Source organism: Diuraphis noxia, unplaced genomic scaffold, assembly GCF_037042655.1.
Source record: "Diuraphis noxia isolate RWA-SAM2 unplaced genomic scaffold, SU_Dnox_SAM2 contig0003, whole genome shotgun sequence".
Classification (NCBI taxonomy): Eukaryota; Metazoa; Arthropoda; class Insecta; order Hemiptera; family Aphididae; genus Diuraphis; species Diuraphis noxia.
Window position 1 is genome coordinate 10,398,218 of NW_028301713.1, and position 15,204 is coordinate 10,413,421.

The 15,204-nt window shown below is 34.2% G+C and overlaps 1 protein-coding gene across 1 annotated transcript in view; it reads left to right on the forward strand.

Moving 5' to 3' along the window:
* Positions 1–1,390: 1,390 nt before the first annotated feature.
* Positions 1,391–15,204, forward strand: part of LOC107165601 (neuroligin-4, Y-linked-like) — a 354,388-nt gene continuing 340,574 nt past the window's right edge. Inside the window, exon 1 of the mRNA XM_089222255.1 lies at positions 1,391–1,899. Within this exon, the coding sequence (XP_089078381.1) occupies positions 1,428–1,899 (472 nt within the window). The 5' untranslated portion in view covers positions 1,391–1,427. The remainder of the gene's footprint in view (positions 1,900–15,204) is intronic.

Below are 15,204 nucleotides of genomic sequence, written 5' to 3' on the forward strand. Positions count from 1 at the left end.
CAAAATTATATTATTATAACTATTGAAGTTCTCTATAGTAAATAAAGCGTACATTTTTGAAATTTGTCGCTTTCGCATTAGGCATTGGGTGCGCACCTCACGAACTTCCAATGTTGCACCCAGAGTTGGGCAAAATTTTATCTAGATAATTATTTGAATAAATATTTATTCGAATAATTTTTTTTGTAATTTTTCATCTAAATAATTTAAAAACAATATTATTCGATTAATTTTCGTTTACTTAATTGATTACACTTTGGTTGGTAATTTTAAACACGCAAATTTCCCATATTATAATATCTGAATGTTGATACTATTTATACATTTTTGTATGGAGCTCAAATTGCTCAATATTTGTAAAGTTGTATTCTAAGAATATTTATAGAATAATTTTTTATTCGAATAAATCGTTGTGAATATTATTTGAATACAATCTTATCTAAATAAAAAATTAATCGAATAATGCCTTACCCTTGTTTGTCTATCCTATTTGGGATAGGTGGAAACGGATTAATCTCTCGTTTTTTTCTAAACTTATATGTATGGCGAAGGTGATGCATAGGGGCATAATTAAGGAAGGGGGGTTCGAGGGGGATAACTTTTGTTTTACTGCTTACATTTTATATTTGGTAGGGTAGGTTACGGTGTGAGGCTAACAGATTTTGCTAAAAGTTAATTTCAGCGTTCCTACTTATTGTTGCATGTTATCTTTCCGCTTCCGTATTACTTTCAGCCGATGAAATTATTTAACTACTGATCGCCCTAATTGTCCGTATTATGATGAAACTGGCCAATGAGGTTACTACCAATGACGACCCACAATTCCTTAACATGTATTGTGTCGTTATTGCAGTCTGTTCCTTCTAATAAATATTTTTAATTTTTAATCGTTAATTATTTTTCGATACGAAACAATGTAATTGCAGATCTCGTGCCGTATTCAATATAATATCATATAAATAAACTAACAATTATCATTGCGATCTGTTGCAGGCTCGCGACGAGATCGTTTTGCAGCGGTCGCGCACGCTCAGATCGGCCGTCGAATGAACACGTTGGACGGCGGTGATCGCGAATCCAGTTCGCCACTGGACTTTGGCGTGGCGGACGTGATCACCACGACTCTTGTGTACCTGACGTGCACCGTCGCGGTGTACGTGCTGTGCACGTTCGTGGAAAACAACGTTGACGAAGCGGACACGCGAGCGCCCGACGGCACCGGTAGGACACCGGCCGCAGTACCGCCGTCCGCGTCAGTAGCGTCGGAGACGCGCGTGGCAGGCACAGGCGCCACGGGATCAGGACCGGCGTCACCTACGCCGACGGCCGTGGCCAAACAACCGGCGGAGACGGGAGACGCGTCGCCATCCGCGGTGCCGGACATCATGGGACGCGAGAAACGCCGACGGTGATCGGTGCCGCGGCCAATGATCGGCCAACCGACCGCCCGCGCCGCGGCCGTGGCGCTGACCGTGGCTGTCGTGACCGCGGTCGCGCTGTGGACGCCCGGCGCGTCAGCGGCCACGCTCACGCGTGTCGTGCAGACCCGGTACGGGAAGCTGCAGGGCGTGGTGCGCACCGTGGACGCGGTCGTATCTGCGGCCCCCGGCGCACCGCCGTCCGCCACCGTCGACACGTTCCTAGGCGTGCCGTACGCCACGCCGCCCGTCGGCTCCAACCGGTTCGGGCCCACTCGCACCCCGTCGCCCTGGGACGGCGTCCGCATGGCCGACGCCCCCGGCCCCGTTTGTCCGCAACGCTTGCCCGACGTGTCCAACGAGACGGCAGCCCTGCACCGCATGCCCGTCGGCCGGCTCGTCTACCTCAAGCGTCTGTTGCCGTACCTGCGCAACCAGTCCGAGGATTGCCTGTACCTGAACATCTACGCTCCGTCCCAAGGTCAGTGGCGTTTACCGATTAGGCCGTGAAATCATTTGCGCGTCGTCTGCTTAACCGCACCAAATTATCGTACATCAAATGCGCGTCGATATCCTAAACGATAAAAGGGTATACCTAACGAGTTGTGTTAGGGTGCATGTTGTATACTATGATTATATAGATGATAAATAATTTGAGATTTTTGAAATTAAAAAAAATATATGTACAGGGTGATTTTTTTATCATGAACATCAAAATTCAAAAAGTATCAATGTTTTTGAAAATATTTTTTTACAAAGTTTCGTGTTGTTAAAAAACAACGTTTTTATTAAAAAATTATGTTTTTAATTTCGGACGAGTAGTTTACGAGTTAAAAGTATTTAAAGTTTAGATTGGCAGAGTGGAGTGGTACGGGGTTACCCCGCAAAATGTTTGTCCACTACTCCGCTTGTCTAAACTTAAAATACTTATAACTCATAAACTATTCGTCCAAAATTCGATTTTTATGTATCAAATTACTTAGAAAAATATTCTGCTTTGGAATATGAAATTAAAACTCTAGGTTGTTATTCAAAAAATTAAAAAACTTAAAAAATTATAAGGATAAAAAATATTTAAAAATATAATTTTTAATAAAAACGTTGTTTTTTTAAGAACATGAAATTTTGTAAAATAATATTTTCAAAAACATTGATACTTTTTGTAATAACGAGTGGTCCATGATAAAAGAATCACACTGTATACATACCTAAACATTTTTTTGTTTAAATTTTGACAAAATTCATCAAAAACTCGAAAATATAAGTTACAAAATTACATTTTTACTTAGTATATTGTACATCATCTTATACAATATATTATGCAATATTCAAAAATTTAACATTACGTGAGAAAATTTAGAGACGAGCAAAGTTTAAGACCAAAGTTAGAAAACACTTTGCACTTGGGGTACACATTTTTTTTTTCATTTCTATTGTTGAATAATTTTAATGTGCAAAATCATGTAGGACCGCAAACGATGTATAACCCAATAATCGAACGATGCGCAAATGTGTCTTACAAAAAAAGTTAAAATTAACAATAGTGACGCGCAAACGATAACCAGCGACCGATTGCGTATTTTTGTCTCGCGGGTCGGGTTACATTGGTTGATTATTTTAATAAGGTGCAGGGTGCGTTACGGTAGCGTGTGGACCATTTTCAATTTTGCGTACGTTGTTCTTTCTACCCAAACTTAGTGCAACATTGTCGTTGTTCACGACCATGAACGTCAATAATATTTGTATATACAACTTATTTCAACACATTAATTGTAGTATTCGAAAAAAAAAAGAAGATTTTTATCGTTGTCCTATCGTTGTACGCAATAAGTCGAAACGAACACGTTGGCTGTGCACGTCACTGCACGAGTGTTACCGAGTGATTCCATCGACGCATTGTTTTGACTGCAAAACGCGTGCAATAATAAAACGCTTATATAATAAGCATCGCATGTGCTGGTCTGAAAACATTACATGGCGTGTGATGTTGGCTCCGGGCGAAAAATGAATTATAGAAAACATAATAATTTACGATGGCGGGGACTTGCGCTTAAACTTTAACAACAATAACAAGAGGAGCTACAACAACAACAACAACAACAACAACCATCGCTGCGTGTTACCGCGGTCGGTCGTTATGCGAGTTGCCGTAAACATAATTCATGTTTTAAACCGACCGCACCTAAACCCGCGGTGACTTAAATGTTCCTACGGTAGCTTTAAGACTCGATGGTTTGCAAAGACAAACCGTAACAAGAGAATAATATTTAAACTCGAGTCGTTCGCGATAATGGCTGCAGCCAGCTCTATAATATGTTGTATTATACCTACTTATCTCTGGCGGGCGGGATTTATAAGACGATATGAAAAATAAAATAATAAACGAAAGGGAACGCTTGTTATTATCACCATCGTTGGTATTATATTATGAGTTAGACGCGTCAGAGATTCGTACACCTACCCCGCAAGTACACCGAAAAGTAATCCATAACAATAAATTCGTGCGAGTAGCGCAATAATAGTAGTAATAAAAATAATAATAATAATAATAACGATAATATGGCTATACATTCATTATATGTATTACGTCCAGTATATATATATACGCGTTCGATGTATTATACGAACGAGTATAAATATATACAGTTAATTTGCAGGGCACTTACAGTTTCAAGTATACCTATATTATTATTATAATGATTTTCATTCTGCGAGCGTTTCGATTTTTCCTCGAAATGTTCTCGACGTATAAATCCACCGAATAATATTCGATTACGCGCAACGATACAATATCGCTTGATAATAATGTAACGGTCTAAAATTAATATGCATCCGGTAGAAATAGCTGGAGAGCCGCGCGTGCTCGAGCATAAAATCGAGTTTAAGTGCAAAATACAGGTATAATATATCATGTAGGTACCTATATTGTTATTACTCAACGCCAGAATCGGTTATAGCTCGGGATAAAATAGTTCGCAAAATTTTAAATATTGACTTATTTATTTTATCGACGAGGGTAATAATATAATAATATACTTATCATATAGTATTCACGCCACTCATATAATAATGCCATTATAACCGGATGAATGGACGATCATGAGTTATATAACGTTTTTGTTTTCCGTCTCTGATCTTTTGTGACATGTATTGATCACCAAGTTTATCAAAATTATTAACGAATCACCACGATTTTCTGTCCAGAGCACAGATAGGTACTGTCGGTCGTCGGATAGTATAATATATAATACCAACTATTATGAATTATTTCATAATATGCACATAGGTATACCACAGCAATTACCTCTATCGATTCTTTAAATTCCACTGTGTACCTTTTGTGCTTAGGCAATTTATTATAATTCATTGCATCTTTTTTTTAACAACGAGACAATAACACGCTATCAATACACAGCGTCTGGATGTAATATCATAACAGTCCGTCATCATATCAGTGATAAGAGCAGAAGTTTTCTACTGCAGTAATAATATGTGATAACTATAAGTAAGATTATTTTGTAATGTATATAGGCCAGTGAAGCTAATAATATGATGAGGTAGCTAAATTGTAAATTAGATATAAGGCAAAAGAATCGAAAGAAAATAGGGGCAGTCGTGGTATGCGAGTGTACTTACGACATACGATTATTGTTTTTATTTGTCTTTGTGTATTAAATAAAGGGGTTTCAACTAATTGGATTGTGTATTTAAATTCGACGTCGCCTAGTTTAACGGGTCGGGTCTTAAACCGATTGGATTTATGGTCGTTGAGGACAACGGTGTTAGAACTGCGTTTTTCAATTTATCACTAAGACTAAATTGAAACCGGTTAGTTCGTGGTATTTTAGTCAATTAATTAGAGATCAAGCGTATGAACCCAAAGTGCATACACGACAGTGGCGCCCAACATCGTTCGTAATCCACTACCCGAGTTCGCTTAACACTTGTGTTTTTGTTTGTTTGTGTGTCTGCGTTTTAATTTGTTTTGATTACAAGTAAAATTTTGTGTGTTTTACACATATCGCGTTTCGTGCCTTTTTCATCAGATTGAACTTTCGTATTTATGTATATTTTATCAGGGATTAGACTGGAGTACCTGTAGCTATATGGGCAGGCACGTACCAGTGGAGGGGGAGCAGGGTGGGCTAAATGTATTCTGCCCCGGTAACCGTGATCCGGAGTGACCGCGCGCGAGTCCGTTTCGTTTTTATTTTATATATTATATATTTAAGCATGTCATACCACCGTATAATGACGAATAAAATGTTCGGTAACCGCTTGTCGGAGCCGTAGCGTTGTTGTTATTCGTCAAAACAATTCACACGTTTTATTAAATTTTCCTTGTGTGTTGCACTCGCCATGTGCCCACAACATACATAATAATATTTTATTTTGTTTAATGCACCTGCCATTTTCCAAATGTATATATTATTTATTTTATTTAATGCACCTGCCATGTGCCAAATGTATATATTATTTATTATTTCGTAAGTTCTTGCCCACGTAAAATATAACACCACGATTACTTTAAAGTTCTAACCTTATCATTTAAAATACCTTTTTTTTTCACTTTTTTCATTTAAATCTTGTGGTTTTCACTAACCCGTGCTGTGTGTACTGAAACTCTCGACTCCCATTGACATAGATCCTCGGATTTACACGCGCGCGGTGCTGGTCGCGTGTCCTGAATTGAATGTGTCCCCCTAAATTCATGGGTGGTTAATGGGTGTCCTAAAAAAACTCGAAATATCACAAACTATTTACCACTATCGTTCGACAGTACGACCTACTTCAGAGTGTTCCGAATTCCGTGTGACGAAAATGCCGGAAAGATCGTGTTGGGGTACCTACTTAGGTATGACCTGTATTTTTGACTCACAAAGTTCTGTACTGCAAAACAACTGTACCGATCGCTCGTGGTGTTTGTCATAGACTTTTTCCTAACTGCAGACCGGTACTCTTCACTTTTCCGCCGCATCCAAATAGGTGGCGCCTTTTGGTAACTGAGTTACTCTGATACGGCACAATATTATATTAAACGGGCTGCATAAAAAATGTGTCACCTATAGGTATATACATAATAATATATAACATTTTAAATGTAAATAGGTAACTTTTGTGCATAATATGTACATGGTATTATCATTATTATAACACAAAAGTTTTTTTTTACTATTTACAAAAGCAAAATGTGCAATGAAATTAAATTTCGAATTCGTTGAGTAAGTCTTTCGCGAATTAGAAAAACTCGTGTTCTTCAAATCCAAGTTTACTTAAAGACGTTTTATTTTCCGCATCTTTTAACGCCGCGGGCGAAGAGTCAACAGTGGTTTTCAAAATTTTTCGTGGAAGTGGTGTAATCTTGTTTATTGTGCGCAATTATGAATTCTATATTATAATCACGGTAAACAGAGGAAATAAATTTAAGACTTTTCCAGTGATCTAAAGCGGTCATGCGAAAAATTCATGTTTTCGTAAGATATAATAATAATAATAATAATAATAATAATAATAATAATAATAATAATAATAATAATAATAATAATAATAGTAATAATAATCATAATTATAATAAATAGTTAGGTACAAAAATACTACGTTGCCTTTTTTTAAAAGTTTTTCTGACATAAAATCACCTAAACAATTTAAATTCATAGATTTGCCATTTTTAACTGTTGTACATCATTTATCATTGTAGGTTATATATTATAATGAAATTATTAGTTTTTAAATTTTAAAGAGTACGATAAGAAATTTTATAATTCTGTTGCACTATATATGAAAATCATTCAGTTATGCAAAACAAGAATATTTTTCACAGTAATAATAGTAAATACGTTGTAAATGAGCGAATTTTAATGTCGTGGAGATGACCCCGTTAGACAGACGTTGTTATCGCCACAAAATTACTGTTTTACTGTGCAATAATATGCACAATTGTGTTTTGGAGACAAACAAATGACTTTTTGACGGATAAGAATGTATTAATTTTTATTATTGCATCGACATTGCGTGCTGCATATTGCCCGCCACAACTATTACTGTAAATTTAAATCCGTAAAATTCGTGTACAATGAGCTTCGTTATAAATAGATATTAGGTATAGGTATACACGGGACAAACGATATTATTTATTTCAAGAGAGAGATACCCAAGATATATTGTTATTTTAATGTCGGACGTACCATCAGCTAGGAACTTGAATATATTAAAAATAAATTATTTTAGGAGAAGAATTCCTCCCATCGTCGTTGTAGTAAAAAAAAAAAAAAATTATACTCGTTTTCTCTTGAACATTTTCGGTAACCACGGGTTTCCGGTCTCGAGACGTCGGAGAAAAAAGTAAACGTCTGGCCCTATTCACTGAGATAGAACATGTACGCGATGCTGCTGCAATATAACGATATATTATTTAAAACTTAGCTTAGACGGGTATTATTTTATAAAAAAAAAAAGGTACTGTCTTGCATCTATGCACACACGCGATAGAAAATACTATCGTTGTCGACACACTTTAATGTCGATAAAAACTGATCAGAAAATAATGTCTATAAAAATATCGTACCCAATCTATTCTATTCGCATGTAATATAAAATTTAGTGTGCAAACATCGCTGTGATATTTTTTTTAGTTCGTTCGGTGTTAAAAAAAAAAATAATAATAATAATAATAATGAATAATTTTAACGATATAACATAAATATGTAAATTTACCACGCGCGTGTCGGATGTAATAGTATATATTGTAATTAACAATTTCATATGTGAAAATCTTGATAATAATAATATTATGTTTATAAAATATCGACCGACGAGGTCTTAAAATTATTTTTGTATCTATTATACCTAGCTATATGTATATTTACGTTCTATATAAAACAGATAGATTTAAATTTTGCGTTTCGTTTGGAATGCGTGTATGGTGATTCGGGCTTGCCGACAATGTCGGCCCGACATAGTTTCAAAATTATTTTATATCGCGTATCCACACGTGGAAACCGAGAGTAGTTGAACAAAAAATACATATAATATAATATCAAAATATTTAATTTCAGAGGAGGGAAAAATAATAATAAAAAGTAAAGAGCGACTCAAAAAAGTCAAGCTTAAATTTTAGTTTTGCTTAAATATCAAGACTTCCAACAATCAGGTAGACGAATTAATTAAAAACACAAATGTTAGTCACGTTCGTTTGTAATTAATTTACAAACCGCTAAGCATCCTGCATTAAACCCTGATGCGACAGAGTTAGAAATTAAATTATCTATGAACAATAACTATACACGCTTTTAATAAACGAACATACCGCGGTATAACACATGCGTATAACCATAGTGTGGGTTAAAAATATTTTATCAAAAATAACATACGCCCTATTAATTTATTCGAATTGTTTTTCGTTCACATGATTTGGCGTCATTGCAATCGATACAAATCTCAAATGAAATGACCAACCTAAAAATCTGTAACATCTACCTATACTCGTGTAAATAATTTAATATTGCAGACTGCACGCGAAAAACTTTTCATCAGTCTGACCGTTGCGGTTCAACTTCGTCACCCTTGTCACATACATAGTACAATTAATAGGTAGTAATGAAAATCATAATGCAAAAACAAAACAAATATTTACCATACTTTTTTTTTTTTATCAAATGTTGCCCATTCTTTTAAAGAAAGAATAAAAAAAAAAAAATTACAACAAATACGGAAAAATGAATTATTTTCTATAAATACTTTGATATAATATAATATATTATAATATATAATATTACATAATATATAATATTATTATACATTATAAGTATAATAAAGATATAACATAACTGTCTTGTAATCTACGATTATTTTAAATTTAAACTGTAGTTCTACAATAATAATTATTACTATTACTCAAGACATCCACTTAATGAAAGTATTATTAAGCGCTGATATGACTCATGTCTCATCAGCGTCGTTCTTTTTCACTTGAATTTTAATAGCGATTATGCGTTCGGTAGGGATACGTATAAGAATATTTTCGAAATGAACGAATTCTATAACATTGAAATATACGCGTGAAATTATAATTAAATATTGAACACATATCAATTTTATTATAATATTATACGGTTCAGTGTTATAAATTTACCCAACTAAGAGCGAAGCTAAAATATTTAGCCTAAAAAGATATACAAATCCAACCCAATTAAAATTCAAAAATCAGCCTATACTATGGAATAATAAAGATCAATCAATTAAATATCTCGGAGTATACCTTGATGAAAAATTAACATGGAAAATGCATATAAATAAAAAATTAAACCAAGCCTGTACACGATTGAAAATCTTATACCCCCTAATAAATTACAGCTCAACACTTCAAATCAAATGCTCACTTCTAATATACACATCAATAATAAGACCACTAATTACATATGCATGCCCAATATGGGCAGCCGCATCCCAAACAAAAATTAAAAAATTACAAACGATTCATAATAAATTTCTCGGAATAGCTCTTAAAGCCCCGTGGTTCATGCGAAACACACAACTCCATAATGACACTGGTATACCTTACATAAACACATGGATAATTGAACAATTCAAAAAATTTCACACGAAACTAAAAACAATAGAAGGCGCCCTTCACTTCAAAATTGGGAAAATAACTAAAAACCGCAGACTAAAGCCCCGTGGCTACCTCAAGACATCTTGCTACCTCCAGAATCATCCTCATCATCGGTATCATCAGATCAATGACCTAACTAAACAACTCAAATTTAAATTAATTTTACTAAAAAATAAAATAATGTACAAATTGTATTACTCTATATATGTATGAATAATATAAATGTATAAAAAAAAAAAAAATGTAAAAACAAACATTTTGTTGAAGCAATTATAATTAATAAATGAAAAAAAATAAATTTGTATAATAATATATAACGACATAACGATACATGGAGAATTCTGAGGGTAAATATTGAAGTGAGAAATTGTGCTGAAAAGAAAAATTGTAAGCATGGCGTTAGGTAGATAACAAAGCGAGATATAGTAAGTTCAAAAAATCAACAAAAAAAAAATTAACAGAGAAAAAACATATTTGCGAAATACGATTGTGTGGTCTTTACTGTTTTATGAGCATCAAGAGCATAACAATTTCAAAGTAGTATGATTCTACAAAAAAATATTTTTTTCTTTAAATTCGCGTGGAACGATTTAAAAATAATTATTTACCGCTCGTTAAAATAAAAAACAAAACTGTTTGAAAAAAAACCTGCACTGACAGCAATATTCAATAAAGTACAGAGTGCACGGTTTTTTTTTTTTTTTTTGTTATGCGATCGTATGATACAAATCGTGAACGGTTGACTACACAATAAAATATTATAGAATATTATGTATGATATCGTTGTTATTTCTATTCATTAAACTTTTTTACTTTCACCTAGAAAACGCGTAGGTATTTTAAAATACAATTCAATATTATGAATCACTAAAATAACATAGTAAATATCTCATCTATGCGAATGTTATTCTTATTAGGTACTTAAAACAAAAAAAAAAAATAATAAATAAACCACCTGCACCGTCTTCGCGTTCTTCTTTGAACAGGCGAGGCGTAGAGCATCGTGGTGACAATTTGTCAGAAAATACTTCATAATAATAATGTACGGTTGGAGTTTGAATTAAATTTTATTTTTGAATGAAAAAAAAATATATACACCGATTATCATACATTAGGCTCAGGTGTATTTATGTAACGTATTCGAGCAAATGAAAATGAGTTAATTCGTGGATAATTTTTTTTTTCATTATTTTCCCTTTTCATGTAAAATATATCACACGATATATTACTATGTCGGGACTTATCAGTTTGTTATTTATCAATCTCATGCCACGTAGTATACTTAGGTCACACATTTTTATTGGTAATCAAAACTATATGTGCGCGTGAACCGTGCAAGTAAATGATTAGACTTGGAGAAGGAAATGTTTGGGCAGCAATTCTCTATTTGCACAATATATTATTTGTGTCTGATTGAATGGGGTGGATTGAGTAGGACGGTTTGTACACCATGACTCATAGTTGTTTTTAAACAACTCGAATGGGTCCATTAATGCACACAAAGACGTGCGTAATATATAACGACATCATACACGGCGGTTATCGTTGGCACACATTTGGCCGGTTATCATGAACGCCTTCTGGAATTCACCGTGTGATGAAATATTTAAAAAAAAATTATCTAAAAATCAACGAAATTACAAGGAAAAAACATATTTTATTGTCGCGAGTGTCTATCGAAAAACAGATTTCTATTCTAACTATCGAAAAAGCTTACCGAAAATATCAGGACTATTATCACCCCTTCGCTCCACTAACCAAGTCTCTGGAGTCTGTGTGTATGTTACTACAAAATCGTTCGTTTCGTACACTTAACACTTCAATACGGTGATAAAACTGTATCTTTAAATAAAAAAATAATCTTCATTATTGAAAAAAATAATAGTAGTTATATACCATAGATGATTTAATGCGAATAATGTCGATTGAGCGTTGATGTTTATGTTGGCTAAACAGAACTTAGATAATGATGTATAAAGAATGATAAAACATAAAAAATCAAAATTTATTTTTGACGAGATTACAAATTGTGAAATGTGGTGCTACATCACAATATATTATCTGAACTGTATTTAATAATTATTGTCTCTAATTTTATGTTAAAATATAAATCAAAAATTAAACATATACCTATTATTCTTAATATTATTGTCATAGCAGAGTTGTAAGTACTATACGGATTTGAATACGACAAAACCCTAAACTGTTTTAATATAGTTTTTCGGATAAGTACATAATGTGGGCAGATTTGACATTACCATGAGTGTTATCGGGTATATAATGTTTATATGTTTTTAAATTTAATATCAAAAAAATTGTTTAGATGATCATCTGTATAGCGTGTATGCTATAGCTACCTACATTATAGTACTGCAGGCTGGCAAGAATCCAAACATATTATGCCCACTCTGTATGATAAAAAAATATATTTAAGTGTAATGTTTTTGATATCTGTAGAAATGCACAATCACTGTAACTGTTATTATTATTATTTTTTGTTTACGGTGAGTCCGTGAAAATTTGAAATAATTATCATATTGAACTTTATACAACCGCTTGTGCATTTAAGTGTAAATATAATTCCACACAAATTGTAATATAATATATAATAATAATAATACGTACGTACATTTTCTCATATTATAATGCTTTTATTATATTATTTTATATTAGTCGCTTTGGAGTTGTTGTGAATTTCGCAGAACGAAAGATCTTTTTTTTTAATATTCATTATATACACTGTTCAATTAATTTAAAATTTTAATATATTAACATTGTTGTTTACTTTACTTTGTAATAAATAAAGTCTGTTCCAGGAATTTTCAACTTTATACTCCTTATACTTTTAAAGGATTTATTTGTTTTGAATATATATATTTTTTAAATAAAGGTTAAAAAAATATATAAAATAATAAAATACCTGCATGACGTATTATTATATTCGTTTGAAATATAGGTCAAATAACTGATTATAATAATATATATATATCTAATATAATAATATCCATCAGAGGTTTCCTTCGGCATACTTTATCGTATGCCAATATTTTATATTATACCTACTCATATCATATTGCATCGTATATTATTCGAATAAAAATAATATATCTGGTGAAATCAGTTCGATGTACGGATTCACTGTTTCAGACCGCATGTGAAGGTACGACTTGTTTGCAAATGATTGTTTTGTAATTCAATAAAAATTATGTTCTTTTGCGGATGATACATTTTCGTTTGGAATATTTATTAAAAATGTTTTTGGACAGAAATAATAATATACATTATCTGTAGTATAAAGTGAGTACATATCTACATCATACAATGTGACCGAAAAGCTTTTGTCAGGCTCAAACGCTTAAACTTTTGTGACTGTATTGCTATAATATAGTACCTATATCGTCTTTGAGTAAGACATTATTAAACGACTCTTCCGACCGACAACATACTCTGTGATTTTAAATTCGAATAAAGAGTCCATCGAAACTACAGCTGAATATATTTTATATAGGTATTACCGCGAACGTGGTTATATTAAGTCTCACGTCGTGTGGCCGGACCGCATCTCTGGGCACGCATGTACCCTACTTTGCGTATTTACAGCAGACTGCTGTCGGTGCTCACTAAAAACGTCGCGTAGAGTGACTGCACACATGCCACGATGGGCGTTTCTCGTGGATTTTCGTTAGGCTAGATAGGAGTGTGCGTGTGTGTGTGTGCGGGTTTGTGTTGAGCTCGAAAAATCGCCGCCGATCAGACAGAGTCGCGTTATTTTTGTGTTTTGTCGTATTGCGTACTTGGTACAACGAATACGCCGTGGAACGAAACCTCAATAAGTAATCTGATTAGCCCTGCTAGCTCGTACACACACGTACGCACGGACACACACACGCACACACGGCGTATTGATCTGGGATGGACGTAATTGGCTTATACATGTATTTTGCACACAGCAGAAAAGCTTTTTTCAATTACGCCGCCGTGCGATTCCGCCGAGCTACTACTAAAATATTATGTTCTTGGCGTAAAGTCTTTTGCGCCACCGGTACAATTAATGCACAGCTTATGCATTTCACGCGGCCGTCTAAATAATGTTGACTTGTACGTTGGTCCACGTCATTACGTATAAATACTATCATCACGGCGAAGGTAAATTAATCAATATTGAACGCAATAATATTATCGTACAATGTCAGTTTATAGTTATTTTATTTTACCTTAAAACTCTTGGGCTTCCACACGAATTTTAAACTCAGTGAGGCCCAGTAAACTCTATCGATATCAAATTAAATTAAAAAAATAATAATGTTTCCGCTAAAATACAATAATATTATATAATTTGCGCGAGTTGGCACACAGTCGTGTTGGCAGTGCCTAATAGGCAGCACACGAATAAACGATATTATTATATTATTATATGCTCACATTTCTACCTTCGTTTTGTCTGTCGTCGAAGCCTACGGTAACGTGCATTCCTCTGTGGTTTTTTCGCAACCCCCCCCCCCCCTTATTCCCTACCGTTTTCCCTAGTTCGTGTAACAATCGTCGCGCGAGTAGAATTTAAAATAGCATCGCCTGTACGATGGTACACGACGATGATAACGACCGTAATCTATATCGTCGTAGAAGAGAGGTAAATATTTAATATTTATTACTGTACAACATACTATCTATGCCGCAGTCGTAAAATAATTTCGAAATCGAACGACGATTTCAATCGGCGTGTCTATACGACAACTTTTCTTCGTATATTCGTCCGCGTTCGATATGTGCACGTCTGCAGGGATCCTATTGCCAACGTAAAATATGACCCTTAAATATCTCGTGGGAAATGATGACGTTCCGATATAAAAGCGACAGTGTAGTGAACCTACCTGACCCATATAATACTTGGTTAATCTCGCAGCTTACCTCGCAGCGATGATCACGAGGAAGTGAGAGTGCACGCATTGTTTCAGGCTTAATTATTTATTTGTTTTCGTATTGAATTGCAATTTCGACGAGGAATTTATACAGCAACGCAATCGCAACGTAATATTTAAGGTTTTAAATTGAATATTTTATAACGTCGCATTGGCGGCCAAAGTAGTTTTATTCACGGTGCACTATTCGGCCGACTGAATGAGAAGTCATTGTAACCACATATTATAATATAATAGTTGACGTGCACGCGAATCT